Source organism: Tripterygium wilfordii, chromosome 7, assembly GCF_013401445.1.
Source record: "Tripterygium wilfordii isolate XIE 37 chromosome 7, ASM1340144v1, whole genome shotgun sequence".
In the NCBI taxonomy this organism is placed as follows: domain Eukaryota; kingdom Viridiplantae; phylum Streptophyta; class Magnoliopsida; order Celastrales; family Celastraceae; genus Tripterygium; species Tripterygium wilfordii.
The window spans coordinates 16165679-16181961 of NC_052238.1; the positions used below are offsets into that span (position 1 = coordinate 16165679).

General features: G+C 39.5%; 5 protein-coding genes and 1 pseudogene across 5 annotated transcripts; 4 read left to right on the plus strand and 2 right to left on the minus strand.

The window, feature by feature from the left end:
- Nucleotides 1–267: 267 nt before the first annotated feature.
- LOC120001557 (CMP-sialic acid transporter 4-like) lies at nt 268–4885 on the plus strand. Its single transcript, XM_038849938.1, has 15 exons — nt 268–402; nt 543–603; nt 680–719; nt 809–920; nt 1002–1081; nt 1196–1271; nt 1370–1470; nt 1903–1974; nt 2510–2558; nt 2670–2711; nt 2962–3083; nt 3232–3291; nt 3571–3619; nt 4147–4241; nt 4536–4885. The coding sequence occupies exons 1-15, from the start codon at nt 376–378 to the stop codon at nt 4585–4587; spliced, it is 1038 nt and encodes a 345-aa protein (XP_038705866.1). The 5' UTR covers nt 268–375; the 3' UTR covers nt 4588–4885.
- A 145-nt stretch (nt 4886–5030) lies between these two features.
- Nucleotides 5031–6889, plus strand: LOC120001556 (cysteine protease XCP1). Its single transcript, XM_038849937.1, has 4 exons — nt 5031–5768; nt 5860–6095; nt 6187–6327; nt 6485–6889. Exons 1-4 carry the CDS (start codon nt 5306–5308, stop codon nt 6698–6700), a joined length of 1056 nt encoding a protein of 351 aa, XP_038705865.1. The 5' UTR covers nt 5031–5305; the 3' UTR covers nt 6701–6889.
- Nucleotides 6890–7008: 119 nt separating this feature from the next.
- LOC120001555 lies at nt 7009–10680 on the minus strand (annotated as a pseudogene).
- On the plus strand, nt 10602–13213 carry LOC120001554 (pentatricopeptide repeat-containing protein At2g03880, mitochondrial-like). Its single transcript, XM_038849936.1, has one exon. The coding sequence runs from the start codon at nt 10638–10640 to the stop codon at nt 12552–12554; it is 1917 nt and encodes a 638-aa protein (XP_038705864.1). The 5' UTR covers nt 10602–10637; the 3' UTR covers nt 12555–13213.
- A 121-nt stretch (nt 13214–13334) lies between these two features.
- Nucleotides 13335–14688, plus strand: LOC120001558 (expansin-A20). The gene is made up of 3 exons (XM_038849939.1): nt 13335–13621; nt 13707–14025; nt 14111–14688. The coding sequence occupies exons 1-3, from the start codon at nt 13486–13488 to the stop codon at nt 14412–14414; spliced, it is 759 nt and encodes a 252-aa protein (XP_038705867.1). The 5' UTR covers nt 13335–13485; the 3' UTR covers nt 14415–14688.
- A 363-nt stretch (nt 14689–15051) lies between these two features.
- LOC120001560 (protein THYLAKOID ASSEMBLY 8, chloroplastic-like) lies at nt 15052–16203 on the minus strand. The gene has a single exon (XM_038849940.1). The coding sequence runs from the start codon at nt 16110–16112 to the stop codon at nt 15378–15380; it is 735 nt and encodes a 244-aa protein (XP_038705868.1). The 5' UTR covers nt 16113–16203; the 3' UTR covers nt 15052–15377.
- Between the last annotated feature and the right edge of the window lie 80 nt (nt 16204–16283).

Consider the following 16283-nt stretch of genomic DNA (forward strand, 5'->3'; position numbering starts at 1 on the left):
ATGGACTCAGGATTCTTGCACTGATCCCTTTGAAGTCTGAACAGAAATGACTACTTTGGGCCTGACCAAGGCAAAGAATCTCAAAACATAAGACCCGGCAGGTTAAGTGTCCAAAGGCCGGGCCTAGCCTACAGTGCGGGTCTGACAGGCCCAGTATTTTTTTTAGTTCTTTCCTAAATGGACTACCCATCATGGGTTTTGAGGCCCAATTGGCTAACCCAAGCGGCCCAGTAACTCATCTGGCAACTCATTCATGGCTTCAGTTGGCGAGGAGCCGAGGACTGTAACGGAGATCTCCTGCTGCTCCGCAAGAAATAGACGATTATATTTGCAGACAAAGGAGACAGCGAAAGAAATCTCGATTGATACTTTACAATGGAGTACAGGAAGATTAAGGACGAGGTCTATTCCTTTTTCTTTTTTATTTGGGAGCTGGAATGAACTATTTTCCCAAAGACACTGGAAATTTGATTAATTCCTTTGCTTGCTGAAGTGATTTGTCTTTTAATACATTGTTGTGACGTGAATATTCAAAATTTCAGGATAAAGATGGGACTTCTGTTACTGATGATATTGAGAGCTTAGGAGGCAAACCCCTTTCAGGTTTTTAATCAAGAAACCTAATTCATCGCCACTTTTATATGCTTCTAGAGACCAATTTTATGTTTTTTCTTCGCAGCGAACATTGCAGCATCTGAGAGGTCCAGGTGGATGCGCAAGTAAGATTGTTGTGCATTTTTTTTTTTTGTTCCAATATGCTTGATACTCTAGGGTTTTCTTATGCTATTTTCCTCCCTCATTCGATCAGGACAACTGTTACCTTCGCATTGACTCTTCTTACAAGTTCACAAGCAATACTTATTGTCTGGTCCAAGAGGGCTGGCAAGTATGAGTACAGTGTTACCACTGCCAATTTTATGGTAAGCCAAATTTTCATTCTTCTCCAATTGCTATTTTTTCATTGCTTAAGCTGGACCACTTATCAAATCTAATGGAATTAGGTGGAGACTTTGAAGTGTGCATTGTCACTTTTAGCTCTAGTCAGGATATGGAGAAATGAAGGTGTTACTGAAGATACCAGGTTATTTCAATTCCGTTTCGTGCTAAGATACTGTAGTAAGATGAATGCCTTACGCTGAGTTTTATATCTCAAAGTTTGTAATACCTTGCTCTCTCACCTACGTCATGCTACCAGGCTTAGTACGACATTTGACGAAGTCAGTGTTTACCCCATTCCTGCCGCACTTTACCTTGTTAAGAATCTACTTCAGGTGGGTTGTATCCGCCTTGTGTCTATATCATCATAGCAATAGCATTTCTCTTCTTGCTTGGGTTGTGATTGCATGTGCTTTGCAATATCATATGGCAGTATTACATCTTTGCCTATGTGGATGCTCCGGGATATCAGATATTGAAGAACCTGAATATTATCAGTACAGGTGTTCTATACCGAATAATACTCAAGAAAAAGTGAGCTCTCCTTACTATGTTCTTGTAATGTCACTCTCTCTGATTGAGTATATGTTATGAGGACCATGATAACAAAGTAAATGAATGAAATTTATTGATTCATATTTTCCGTGTGCTCTGTTTCAGGAACTTGGTCGTGGTTTAATTAATTTAAAAGGCTGGCATAGAAAGATAATTGAAATGTCTTTTATACATTCCTTTCATGTTTCTTCCTTCCAGATATTATAAAATCTAATGTTCTTCATTGCAATAATAAGAAGCAAGCAAAAATATGAAAAAATGGAGCGCAGCAGTTGCTGTGCTCTGTGGCCAAAATGGAGAGGCAAATGATCTGTTTTGATGAGCAAAAAGTCCAGTGCACTTTGAAATGAGCAAAAAAGGACTTTACAAGATTGTTTTCTTGCATTCTGTTCTAACCATTTTTAATTTCAGGTTAAGTGAGATACAATGGGCAGCTTTCGTTCTACTATGTGCTGGCTGCACCACTGCACAACTGAACTCCAAGTAAGGGTTTTCATAAACCCTTCTCAAGTACCTCTTTTGACTGGATTCATCTGAAGCTTGTCTTGTCTTGTCACTGTTCTTTTTCTTTTTACACATTCGTTTTTGGATCCCCCAACATTTATCATATATGTTCAAAATGGTAGATGCTGAAGCTGCTTGTATTTGTCGACAACCTAACCTGCCGTCAAGTTTTAGATGAAGAATTTTATGTTATATATGAGCCCAAGTATAATAATTTTAACAGAAAAAAGATCTCTTAGCCTAGTGGGAGTATACTCCTTAGGATTTGAACAAAGCAAACGTCCCAAGTTTGAGCCTCCTCTGAAGTTAATAATAATTATAAAAAACATAACTTATCCGAAAAAAAACTTTAACAGAAACTCAACATATATTTCATGGACGAGAAAAGTATCTTTGGATAAGGAAAAATTACTTTGACTCTTTCTAATGTGCATAAGCGTTACTTGAAACTTTATATTTTTTTTAATTCAATTAAAGTACTATGACGTAATTTACAATCGGACATTGTTTGCAGCTCTGATCATGTTCTTCAGACACCTTTTCAAGGTTGGATAATGGCCATTGTGAGTATTGACAGCAATTATTCAGAAGAGTTATCTTGTGAAACAAAAATTTGTAAAAACCTTTCTATATCATATATGTTAGTTCCCCTAAAAGCGATAATTGTTTTGCAGGTAATGGCTCTCTTAAGTGGGTTTGCTGGAGTGTATACTGAGGTGATTATTTAACCTCACATTTTAGTATTTTACCCAAAATTCTTTGAAACATGGTTTGTGTGTCAAACGATACTGGCATTCATAAATTTTTCAGGTGATGTGACTTTTTAAATTTTAGTTAAATTCTCTGACTTAATGTTTTATTTTGATTGAGGATATGCAGAGCTCTAATGAGTACAGACAATGAGACTCTTGAGTTTGGTAGCCTTGAATTGATTTTAGTTTCAAACGTTGGTTCTACTTTTGGCAGGCTATAATGAAAAAGCGTCCTTCAAGAAACATAAATGTTCAGAACTTCTGGTTGTATGTCTTTGGGATGGTCTTCAATGCTGTTGCAATACTGATTCAAGATTTTGATGCTGTCATGAACAAGTAACTATGACATTTTTGTTCTTTCCTGACAGTTATTTATTCTTGATATCTTTGATGACTTTGTTGTGGTCCTTGTGGATCAATTCGTCAGTACCTTTGAAACCTTCCATGTCTGCTGTGATGTTCACGGGTGATATTTTATTGTCAGGGGATTCTTTCATGGATATTCATTCATTACAGTTCTCATGATTCTTAACCATGCACTCAGGTATGTGACGCATATCTCTTTTCGGATTATGAATGTAGTTAGTTAATCGCAAGCTTTGTTTTCTATATTGTGATAGAGTATGAATCTATATGTTTTGCGAATCCCTTGAATTTTAATGGGTGATCATGAGACACTTTGGAATCACTAGATGAAATAGAACATCCTCTTGTTTGATTCAGGATTTTCTCGTTTGACAATACGTTCCATCTTGTTATTTTTTTAGAAATTTTTTTTATTTTGCTCTCACTCAATGGCTAGACATAATGTGCTTCTTTACAGTGGCATTGCTGTATCTATGGTGATGAAGTATGCGGACAATATTGTAAAGGTAAATGAATTGTATTTTTTTATTATTAGGCCCAGACATCTACCTCAATTAAATATCTCGTCACTTAATTGGTGAACACATGATGGAGATCTGAGGCATGATTTAAAAGAAATGACTGCGAACTTGAAAATTAATCTACTCGCATTGATTTGTCTGCTACAGTCTTTAAAATAGTTGTTAACTTCCCTAATTTTGGGTTCATCTACGATGTTATGATGTTCCGATGCTGCGCTGTTGGTGGCGAATCAGGATCATCTTTGGCTGAAGAGTTGTTACATATAAGGCTTAATCCTATGTTACTTGCTTTATTGATTTGACAATTACTTATGTTTTCCGTTTTTTTATCGTTCCATTTCTTTTCATTTTTCCTACCTTCCTCCTGAAAAAAAAAATTGTCAAAAGTTCAATTCTGGTGTTTCTGACCTATTTCAGGTGCAGTGTCTAGAAATGGAAGTCCATGCATCAGCACTACGTCTTCATTTGTGAATGGTATTTTGGATACTGACTAGTTACCAAATGTTTTGCAGGTGTACTCTACTTCAGTGGCAATGCTTCTCACAGCAGTTGTTTCTGTGTTTCTTTTTGGCTTTCATCTTTCACTTGCCTTCTTCCTTGGCTCAACGTAAGTTAGCTAATTGTTTAGTCCTGCACCTCTACTTCTTCTTCCTGCTTGCCCATGTCCAACATGGAGTCGTTTAGACCTTTCAATGATATAAACTGCAAAAAATATGGTTTTCATGGAAATATACTGCACCTTATGATATTTAATTTCATACGCTCCAAACACAAACCTGGACGCGCACTTTCTCCCTTTTTCGGGTTACATGCGTATGTGTGCTTTGGAGGGAAGGGGTGGTGATAAAAATTCTCGCCATTTTTAAAATGCTACAGTGATGTTTTTTGTTTTTGTTCCCAGTGTTGTCTCAGTTTCAGTTTATCTGCACTCAGTTGGGAAGCTGCAATGGTAGCAACGATTTCCTCTCCTGCCTTGGTGTATTTGCAAAGTCAATGTAAAGGCTATTGAGCAGAGATTTTTCTTCCCACTTTCAGAAGATTATTGTGAAACTGGCAATTACAAAGGAAAAATAGAAAGAAATGTACGTGTAATTTTTATAACAACTAGTTCAAGACAGTGAGAACGAAATGCCAGTTTCAGTGCTTTGATGATCGATAATAGAATTGCATGAAAGTCGCGGAGATTTTATTTGTAACATCCTCATTGATTCGATTGTCAAGAGAAATATAAGTTCTGTGATTTTTTTCCTAGGGTCATGGTGTACTTTTGATTTAACGCAAATGGTCGTGTATGGTTTTGTTTCGGCAGCGTAGAGAAAAGTATTTGAAATATTTGTCTTCTGAATTACTCATAAATTGTTTGATGAAGACTTTTGTAGTCTTTATGTATGACAGGTAAAACCAGGTGACTTTTGTCGTCTGTTGTTGATCAAGCGAAATTGAAACAATTCAGATACAAAATGAGTTGGTGGATACCTCGCAAACAATTGCTGAAGAATATTAAACAAATTAGTGAGCATGCGTGGAGGAAAATCCTGCCAAAAGAACCAATCGTAAAGACTTGTCATTCCAGAAAGCCGTTCGATTACTTCACTTGAAGGCAACATATTGAGACTTCAGCTATATTATATAACTCTCTGTGGAAACCAATATCCTCTAACAAAAACAGCAATGGCTTTCTCAGTTTCTAAAGTTGTGCTATTAGCTTTCTCTGCATCCATTTTTATCTACTCAGCCATTGCACATGATTTTTCAATTGTGGGTTATTCACCAGAGCACTTGAATGCCATGGATAAACTCAATGAGCTCTTTGAATCGTGGATGTCGAAACATGGCAAATCATACAGATGTGTTGAAGAAAAGCTGCACAGATTTGGGATATTCATGGACAACTTAAAGCACATCGACACGAGGAACAAGCAAGTCAGTAGCTACTGGCTTGGGCTGAACGAATTTGCTGACTTGAGCCATGAGGAGTTCAAAAACAAGTATCTCGGATTGAAATCTGAGATCCTCACAAGGAGAGATCGCTCCACCAACAACTTCATGTACAGAGGTGCCACAGATTTGCCAAAGTCTATGGATTGGAGAAAGAAAGGAGCAGTCACTCAGGTCAAGAACCAAGGTTCTTGTGGTATGTACCAAAAGCTTTCTTCCCAATTCATTTCCTAGCATGCTACTTTCCATACCTAATCGAGACACTCCAACAATAAAAAAAAATGCAGGCAGTTGTTGGGCATTTTCAACTGTTGCCGCGGTTGAGGGCATGAACCAGATTGTCACAGGGAATCTAACTTCTCTGTCAGAACAAGAGCTGGTAGATTGTGACAGAAGTTTCAACAGTGGCTGCAACGGTGGTCTAATGGACTATGCATTCGAGTTTATTGTCTCCAATGGTGGACTGCATAGAGAGGAAGACTACCCTTATCTTATGGAAGAAGGAACATGTGAGGAGAAAAAGGTAACACAAAGCAAATTGCATTATGCCCAGATTCAAAGTGTTATAAAGACAGTAGCTGATTTTGTCTAATTAATGTACACATCATTCTCAGGAAGAAATGGAGGTAGTGACCATCGGTGGTTATGAAGATGTGCCGGAAAATGACGAAGCAAGTCTCCTCAAGGCCCTGGCTCACCAGCCTCTCAGTGTTGCTATTGAAGCTTCTGGCAGGGATTTCCAGCTTTACAATGGGGTGAGCATTCTCTTTATGCTCCTTACATAGCATGTCTGTTCATTGTGTTTCTTACTACTAAAGCATAGAGAATGTATCATATGAATCTGCTGCCACTAAAAACACAGTTTTAAATGCATAAACAAACAAATTACCAATCATGCAATGACTGCTGCAGGGAGTATTCGATGGGCCTTGCGGAACCGAGCTAGATCATGGAGTAGCAGCTGTTGGATATGGAACATCAAAGGGGTCAGATTATATCATTGTCAAGAACTCTTGGGGACCAAAATGGGGGGAAAGAGGATACATCAGGATGAAGAGAAACACTGGAAAACCTGAAGGGCACTGCGGTATCAATAAGTTAGCATCTTACCCCATCAAGACTAAATGATACAAAGCTGCAGATTTTCCTAGTCATAACACTGTTCTCACAATATTCCCCGTCATTCTATCTTTGATTGTCAATGAAAACTTCTTACAATAAATCACCTCCAAATTACATAAACAAATGCTCAGAATGTAACAGCCGCTACCCAAATAAATTTTCCCATTCTTTCTCGAGAAAAGGCATATTAATGATAATTTCCTTGCAAAAGAGTCTGGCTTAGAAATCCTCATCGCATCTATAATAGATATCAATATGAATGGCCCAAGCACAAAGGGATACAAACACAGGAATGAAACAATTGCATAAAGCGATTCAACGTGCACACACACACACACATGAATAACATCTTGGATTCGAATACAACAAATAGAGAGCTCATGTTTTGCGAATGATTTTGTATGGAAAAGCTACTATACATCGACCTTTAACTTAATTAAAATTCTCACACATAAGAACTTTCCCTATGATTTATTAATCATAGAAGATAACTTCTAAAGTCCACAGATAAGCTTCCAGGCACTAAAATCTAAACATGTGTGTGCATCTGATAATTGACAAATGGGTTAGAACTTCGAAGTATAGGAATCAGTCCAACTCACTCAAAACTTCATTGTATTTAAAGACACAATCATAAAGCCGCCCTCCAAGAAACTGGGCAACCTCTGGGTGTTTCACCTGTAACAAGAAAGCATAAAACATATGGCAAAATTAATGAAGTTCAAAAAAAGGGGGTACTAAAGTTGCAACAATGTTACAAATTTAATCATTACCATTCCAATCTTGAGAGAATCACACTTAAATAGCGTAGAGATTCGTCTCTATTCCACGACCCTGTCAAAGGCATTGAAAATTCTTTCTCGTTATCATTTTGAGAGGAAATTTCTTTCTTATGATCTATATTATTCGCCAAAATGCTTGCACATCATATGAGAAAGAATTCAAAAAGACCGGCAAACCATTACAATTACTTTTAAAACTTCAGTAGAATCTCAAATGGTAAGAACTTACCATGCCTTCCAAGATAACTAGATCTGCATCACTTGCTAGATAGGCAAGTTCTTGTGAGACACTTGTGAAATCAATAACCTGCAAGGAACAGAAAATGAATGACCTTGTCTGTATAACAACAAAAGATTTGAGAATAATTTCGTTCAACCAGTGCCATAAATGAAAATTGGATTTTTCATTTCTTACAGGCAAGTCGTTGCCAGAATTGGCAATTAAAAGATTTGAAGTGTCAACACCAATGAGCTTCCCGTTTTCATCCTTCAACTGGTAAAATTTCCACATATAAAATCAGTACACCACTTTGTATTGCAATCTTAAATGTCATAATTTTCTTATATAATTACCTTTGATATAATCTCAATCAGTTCAGGGTAAGTTACATCATTGATGGAAGGCAAGTCATTCGCGGCCAACACAACCTGCACACAGGAACACAGTAATTCAGTAAACCTTTGACTTAACAGCGCATATGGGGCAGAAAAACCCAAACAATCTCTATCAGATGGCAGGCTTTAAGATGAAAAACATGGATTCAAATTTCAAATGTAAAGAATCCAACAAAACAACAAAGTGCGGGAGGGGAGAGATCAGTTCCAACATAGACTGACCAGGGTGGACAAAAATCAGATGGAACTAATATTGAGTTTCTGGTCAAATGTATAGCTAATAGGTTTTCATGCTTAAAAACATAAATAGCAAATGATTCATGTAAATTTTTAGGAGAAATATGCTTTAATTTCGCCAACTTCCTTACTGATGCAAATGCATAGAAATATCAAAGTCGGTAGTGCTTAAACTTCCTCATAACTAGGCAGAACAAAAATTCTACTTTCATCAACAAGATTTTGATATTTTGACCTTATACTTCATCTGCGTAGAGAAGACATTAGATCAAGAAATTAACCTGTGTTCCACGTCTTAGTAACTCTCTGGCAAATGACAAGACACCCAATATTATATCTGCACCAGAATTGTCAACAAAAATAATAGCCTGTCATAACAAAAGATGTGGTCAGGACAAGATAAATCTACATGATAGCAGCAACCCAGCCCACAACTAAGAGCTTGCCTTTTTCCAAGATTTCTTGCTCCATTTTGCCTTGAAGATGTCCAAGTCATCGATAAGTCCCATGGGCGAGAAACAAGGTTTTGACAACTAGCCAGAAAGGACATCCCATCTCTTGAGAAAATCTCCACAAGCTTCTTGAAATGGGGAAATGAAAGCCATTAGTAATTTTGTTAAGAGTTCGCATTCTGCTATACGCAACAAAAAATGTAGGTACAAATCATCTTAATAAAGCTTTTATCCCAAAAACTTCATGGTACCACATGAATATATAAGAGAAATGAGCATGAAGCAACCATGTCGAGTAAACCTGTGCAGAACCAAGATCAAATATATTTCCAGCAAAAATTCCTCGAACCAGATTCTCCAATCGCTTGACTTCATCTTCAATAACATCATTAAGATGGACTACATCATCAAAGAAGGATATAGCCTTTGCATTTTCTTCATCCTATTGCAATGAGCCAACAGGAGAAAAGAAAGAAAAGAAAGAAAGAAACCTTATAAGTCAGTGGGGAGTCTAATACTTGCACAAAGAATCAAATTTCTTGAGCCAAAATAGCCTTGCTATCTAACAGGTTTTGGCTGTTGTTCTAACAGGTTTACCATTGAGAAATAGCTCCCGTTAGGAATTCCAAGATATTCCATGTCAGTCATAAGATGCACATATTTTATCTTGTTATCACAGGTGACTACAATGTAAAGTTAATGGTTTTGGCATACAAGAGCATGTAGCAAAAAAGAAGTTAGCTCCCACTTACCTTGACTTTCTTGAATATATCACGAAATCCTAATTCTCTGAGTATTTGCTCACGCAGGCTGCAGAGAAGCTACAACATCCCAAACAAAATACACAAAAATACATATATCCAAATTCAAAATCAGTTCCCCATGGTAAAAAATGGTCAATTTTTTAAGCAAATGAAAATGATGACAAGGGGAGAATTGAGACTCACAATACCATCAGGGGGGCCACCATGACTTTCAGGGTCTTTCTTCAAGTCCTCAAGAATCTCAGCATACCTTGAAACAATGAAGCAAAAACAATGCTGAATAAATGTGAAATGGTAGCACACAACACGGCAAAAATCAGATAACAAAGAAATGAAGAATCATGAAATGAACCATGAGCACAACTCAAAGAAAAACAGAATCAGATGACAAATAAACAGTAAGCAAAACGAAAAAAACAACACAAGAAAACAAAATCAGACAACAAACAAACAATAAACAACTAGTAAAGAACAAACCTTTGAGCAAACTTTTCAGCTTTGTCAGGAGCATCAGGAACCGTAGGATCACTCTTAGCTCTTTTCCTGCAACATAAGATTTCAATGTTAAAATCAACAAACATATGTCGACAGAGGGAGTTAGATAGAGGCGAGGCAGGGTACTCGAAAGAAGGGATGGAATGGAGGAAAAGGTCGATCCAGGAGAGCTCAGTTGAGGTTGGCTTCTTGGGATTGTCGGAAGGAAATCTGTATGGGATGGTGCAAGCGCTGTAGTTCGATTCGATCGGCGTCATCAGCAACGGAAACGGTACCAACTCCGACGCACTCTCCATTTTTTTTTTCCTTCTCTTGTCGTCGAATCTAAATCGGGGAATCAGTGGTGTTTAGCTCCTCTTCTCCTCTTTATATGTATTTGAATCGCAAGTAAAGTAAAACAAGCAAAATTAGGACTGGATCGACCTGCAACATTATGCTGGTCGGTCAATGGTCATAGACCTTTAAAAATAGGTGAGGGTTTAGGTTAAATATATATACTTACTAGATTTTATCAAAAAGCAACGGTTGTATTTGATCTTTTACTTGTGCCATTCTTGATTCTACTCATCGCCAGTCCATCACCTGAAGTCTGAACGCCATGAAAGCCATTTCAAAACTGAAGTGTTCAACACCAACCTCTCCTCTACGTTCATCTCCTTATGTTCCCGCTACCCCTGCGTCCCCTGACATCCCAAGCCCATCATCTCTTCTCGATGAATTCACTAAGTTCTGCTACCAAAGCGACCTTCCCAGGGCCATCAAAGCCATGAATGCCATGCAGACACTCGGAATTCATGCTGATTGCATCACCTACTCTCAACTCATCAAGTGTTGCTTGGCTCGTAGAGCTGTCCAGCAAGGGAAACTTGTTCACCAGCATGTGTTCTCAAATGGGTACCAGCCCAAGACCTTCTTAATCAACACTCTCCTCGGTATGTATGCGAAGTTCAACCTGTTGAACGATGCACAGAGTTTGTTCGACAAAATGACTGAGAGAAACGTCGTTTCTTGGACCACCATGATCTCTGCTTACTCTAATGCCAAGGTTAACGACAAGGCCTTGAGCTTCTTGGTTTTGATGCTTAGAGAAGGGGTAAGGCCTAATATGTACACTTACTCGTCGGTTTTGAGAGCATGTGATGACTTGCCAAACCTTAGGCAGCTTCATTGTACTATAGGTAAGGTTGGGCTTGACTCCGACGTGTTTGTTCGAAGTGCCTTGATTGATATCTACGCAAAATGGGGCGAAATGCAAAATGCCTGGCGCGTTTTCAATGACATGGAGACGGGAGATGTAGTGGTTTGGAACTCGATAATCGGAGGGTATGCGCAGAATAGCCACGGTGTTGAAGCTTTGAATCTATTTAAGAGGATGAAGAGAGCTGGTTTTCCATCTAATCAGCCAACCCTGACGAGTGTCCTGAGAGGGTGTACTGTATTGGCATTGTTAGAACTGGGGAGACAAGTTCACGTTCATATACTGAAATACGATCCGGATTTGATCCTCTGCAATGCCCTTTTGGATATGTATTGCAAGTGTGGCAGCTTGGAGGATGCAAACTCTGTTTTTGCTAGGATGGCAGAAAGGGATGTAATTTCTTGGAGCACCATGATAGCAGGGTTGGCACAAAATGGCCACAGCCGAGAGGCTCTTCAGTTGTTTGAGTTGATGAAAGCTTCTGGTACTAAACCAAACTATATCACAATAGTAGGGGTTCTGTTTGCTTGTAGCCACGCGGGGCTTGTGGAGGATGGGTGGTACTACTTCCGGTCAATGAAGCATCTTTTTGGAATTGATCCAGTAAGGGAACACTATGGTTGCATGATTGATCTTCTTGGAAGGGCTGGGAAGCTTGAAGATGCAATTAAGTTGATCAACGAAATGAAATCTGAACCTGATGCTGTGATATGGAGAACTGTGCTCAGTGCTTGCAGGGTTCATCGTAATGTGGATCTAGCTGCACATGCTGCAAATAATATTCTTAAATTGGATCCACAGGATGCAGGAACCTACATAATATTGTCTAACATTTATGCAAATAAACAGAGGTGGGAAGATGTTGCTGAGGTTAGAGAGGCTATGAAGAACAGAGGAATCAGAAAAGAACCAGGGTGCAGTTGGGTTGAAGTGAATAAGCATGTCCATGCTTTCATTCAGGGGGATTGCTCGCATCCACAAATAGATGAAATCAGGAGACAACTCAACCGGCTAATTCATAGATTGATGCAAGTGGGTTACATTCCTGACACAAATTTTGTTCTGCAAGATTTTGAAGGGGAGCAGATGGAAGACTCTTTAAGATTCCATGGTGAGAAACTGGCAATCGTGTTTGGTTTGATGAGTTTGTCGAAGGAGTCGACCATTAGAATAAGAAAGAATCTCAGGATCTGCGGAGACTGCCATCTCTTTGCAAAACTGGTCGCAAAGATGGAGCATCGGGTCATTGTGATCAGAGATCCCATCAGATACCATCATTTTCGAGACGGGTTTTGCTCCTGTGGGGATTATTGGTAATGAAAACTAAAGTGAGCGTTCAACAAGATGACTGGCATATGTATCAGTATTCAAGGAAGGAACAAACGTATCCCCGCATCAGCATGCCTCAACAGGCCATTTGCAGGATTGCATACGTGGTCATTTCAGGCTACAAAATATGCAAACAGAAAACAGAGGATCAACAACTTCTGAAGTCTGAACAAACTAGTTGTCAACAACCCCCTCTGGCTGCCTTGTTCCTTTGAAGGACATCATATTTGTCTCATGATCTAAATTTTGTTCCCTTTTTGTGTTTGAAGAAGTTTGACCCTCACTCACTCACTCACCGCCACCAGTGACCAGTGACCAGTGACCAGTGACCACTGTTACTTTACTTCCTACTCGGTTCGCTTGCCTTGGATCGTTGGCAAGTCCAAATGAAATTCAACACAAGGCCCATATGAGAACCTGGGCTTCCCGCCAAATAGAGCCCCTTTAGTGGGCCGGTCTTATTCTGCATGGGGTCCCCTCTCTTTTCTTTTTTCTTCTCTTTGGTCTCGTCTCAAAAGAAGAGCCAATTAGTGCTAGAGTTACGACTAAAGAAATAAATTTCTTTGGATTCTTTCAGGCTTTTCCGGCTTTCCCTGTCTCCCACCATGACAAAAAGCCTTGAGCCCTTCCCTTGACTGCAATTGCATAGAAACTAGCAGGCAATAAAGTCCTTTTTCAAGTCTCCATTCCCCCCTTGGAAGAACAGAAGAGAATAACTAATGTAAACCAAAGGTGCTGATATTTTAGTCAAACTTTCACAACGAGCCTCTTCTAATCCGGAAAAATGACTCATTGAAGCCATTTTCTTTTTCTTTTTCTTCTTCTTTAGAAAAAGAGGGTTCAAAAAGAAATCAAATGAAAAGATTAGCACCTTATTCACTTACAGACCAGGCGTCACCATAGACATATTGTACCTCAGATGGAAGCCCTTCAAGCCACGGTTCTATACCTCATTCTCTTGCCGACATACATAATTACTGCTAAGGATGACGCATGGAAATCTGCTACCGCAACATACACGAAAGAAGCAGATGGAGATGGGTCCATCATTATAGGTTCTCTCTTACATCTACTCTCAATATTTAATAAGACTTTCAATTTCAATGACGTAGCATCTTCTGGGTCTTCATATATTTGCAGAAGGTGCTTGTGGCTATGGTGATCTTCACAAGGTTAGCTATGGGAAGTACAGTGCAGGACTAAGTAATATGCTATTCAACAGAGGCAGCACCTGTGGGGCTTGCTATGAGGTCAGGTGTGTAGACCACATCTTATGGTGCTTGCAAGGGAGTCCACCTGTGATTCTCACTGCCACTGATTTCTGTCCTCCCAATTATGGGCTTTCTGCTGAATACGGTGGCTGGTGCAACTTCCCCAAGGAACACTTTGAGATCTCAGAAGCAGCATTTGCTGAAATTGCAGAGAGAAAAGCTGATATTGTGCCAATTCAGTACCGAAGGTAATGAAAAAAATTATATCCCACATGATTGAAAACTTTGATTGGGGGTTTGTTTCTCTATTTCTAAGATTCTAATCTTGTATAGGGTGAAATGTGAAAGAAGGGGTGGGCTTAAATTCACATTGAGCGGAAGTTCCCACTTCTGTCAAGTCCTGATTACCAATGTGGGATTGGACGGTGAAGTGGTTGCTGTAAAAGTGAAGGGATCAAAAACTGGGTGGTTACCTATGGCAAGGAACTGGGGACAGAATTGGCAATCCAATGTAAACCTTGTTGGACAGCCTCTATCTTTTGAGGTGACCAGCAGTAGCGGAAGAACACTCGCATCTTACAATGTGGCTCCAGCAAAGTGGAAGTTTGGTCAAACATTTGAGGGGAAACAGTTCTAGCTGGGAAATTTTCTGCAATTGACTACAGAAGTGAGCAGATAATATCCTTCATCAGCCTAACTTATGCGGCTAGCACCTTGAACTAGGTTCTGAGTATTTACATCTGGTGTTCAAGATCTAGATATATCTTTAAATTAGGTTTGCTCACGCAACAGAAGCTTAGAGCTGGGCTGTAAACTATAAAGTATACTTCAATGGTCATTAAAGGCAAGAAAGCTGTAGAAGAAGAAAATATAAACTACCGAAATACAAGTTCCATTATGTCTTTGTATGATCTGTTATTTAAAAGAGCAAAGCAGATACAATTGAGTAAAATTATTCAAAAGTACGGTTTACCTTGAAGTTTTCCACTATAACCATTGGTTTATGAATGATGTGAGACCTGCAACATTTCTATTGACATTCCTTCTTCGAAAGAGATTGCATGTTCAACATTGATGGGAGCTGGGATAAAAAAGAAATATTTGATGGTAAATGAGTCATTGCAAAAGGTGCTTCAGGCCCATGTAAAGTGTAGACATGAAACAGTATTAATAGTTGATCATTTCGTGACATAACCATCAATGAAATAATAGTAAGTTGATAACCAACCTATGCAGTAGAACTTTGAGCCTCTGGGGAACAAAAGAAGAAGTTAATGAAGAATGGTACAAGATAGAGGAAAATGAGGGTCACAACGATTAAAATGCACCCAAAATCTATAACATCAAGCAGCCAAAACAACTCAGTACATACACTCGCTTCCACAGAATTGCTAAACAAGAATTCCATACACAAGTGTGGAAACTTTTTTGTTGATTCCATTATCTCACAATTTCATCTTTTCCTCTTCCTCTACAAACTCCAGAAGCTCTCACCATAACCCCTACGAGAATCCCCAAGTATAAGGTGTATACTAGCACATGCTTCCCAAGAGGTGGGGAAAAGGGCTATCTAAATGGGGGTGCTGATTCTACTCAAGTTCTAGCTATGGCTCAATGTCACCTCTTCTTCTTCCTCCTCCTCTTCCAGAAACTCCAGAGATTCACCAAAGTCCTTCTGAGCATCCCATCTCACAATACAGCATTGCCATCTTTCCCCCATCGATTCTAAACCATTAATTAGAACCCTGTATAAGGATCTATCAGGCTCACCTCCTAAGGACCTCATCAACTTATAGCATTCCATTACGAGCCCAACTAGCTTGAATCTCAACAAGGATCTGAATAGAGCATTAAAGCCCTCCAGTTCCGGCAGAAAATCGCGCTCCGAATTCAGATACGAGCAAAGAAGCTCAACCTCTTCGAAGAAGCCATTATTGGCGAATACAGTGACCATTTCAGCATACAGTGATACCTGGGGCCTGTACCACAGCTCCTTCCGAATCTCTTCGAAAACCATGAGAGCCAAGGGGCAATTGTTCTGGCGGAGGAGCTCGCGGAGGACAGCCACCATGTCGCGCTTCAAAAGACGGAGAAACTTGAAATTGAGGACTTGGTTTATCTCTTGAGGCTTGGCTCGCTTCAGGGACTGCACTGCCTGGATTGCTTCAATGCTGAGGATCCTCCCTCTCTGCAGAGGCATTCTGCTCTTGGTGTTGTCCCTCGCCATCCGAATTCTCATCGTAGTTCGATTATCTGGTTTGGTCCCTGCTCTCCATCCACATGGAAAAGGACTTTGCGCTGCGAGTAACCACTTTGTCGCTGTCGTCGTCGTCATTGGAAGAAGAAGAGGCCCGCCTGAACCAGAAGCTCGGACGACGAGGAGGACAAGGAAACGGTAGAGGTTTCTTGCGTTTTTGAGCGCTCGTATTGGCCCAAATATGCCTATCGGCCCAGCTCACTTTTAACTTTCGATGACGGGCTTTAACAAGTAATGGGGCCATTGTTC

Coding starts and splice junctions, on each gene's coding strand:
- LOC120001554 (XM_038849936.1), top strand. CDS start 10,638: ATGAAAGCCATTTCAAAACTGAAGTGTTCAACACCAACCTCTCCTCTA.
- LOC120001558 (XM_038849939.1), top strand. CDS start 13,486: ATGGAAGCCCTTCAAGCCACGGTTCTATACCTCATTCTCTTGCCGACA. Junction 13,622..13,706: donor AGATGGGTCCATCATTATAG/GTTCTCTCTTAC, acceptor ATATATTTGCAG/AAGGTGCTTGTGGCTATGGT. Junction 14,026..14,110: donor GTGCCAATTCAGTACCGAAG/GTAATGAAAAAA, acceptor AATCTTGTATAG/GGTGAAATGTGAAAGAAGGG.
- LOC120001557 (XM_038849938.1), top strand. CDS start 376: ATGGAGTACAGGAAGATTAAGGACGAG. Junction 720..808: donor AGGTCCAGGTGGATGCGCAA/GTAAGATTGTTG, acceptor TCATTCGATCAG/GACAACTGTTACCTTCGCAT. Junction 1,082..1,195: donor GGTGTTACTGAAGATACCAG/GTTATTTCAATT, acceptor TCATGCTACCAG/GCTTAGTACGACATTTGACG.
- LOC120001560 (XM_038849940.1), bottom strand. CDS start 16,112: ATGACGACGACGACAGCGACAAAGTGGTTACTCGCAGCGCAAAGTCCT.
- LOC120001556 (XM_038849937.1), top strand. CDS start 5,306: ATGGCTTTCTCAGTTTCTAAAGTTGTGCTATTAGCTTTCTCTGCATCC. Junction 5,769..5,859: donor CAAGAACCAAGGTTCTTGTG/GTATGTACCAAA, acceptor AAAAAAATGCAG/GCAGTTGTTGGGCATTTTCA. Junction 6,328..6,484: donor ATTTCCAGCTTTACAATGGG/GTGAGCATTCTC, acceptor TGACTGCTGCAG/GGAGTATTCGATGGGCCTTG.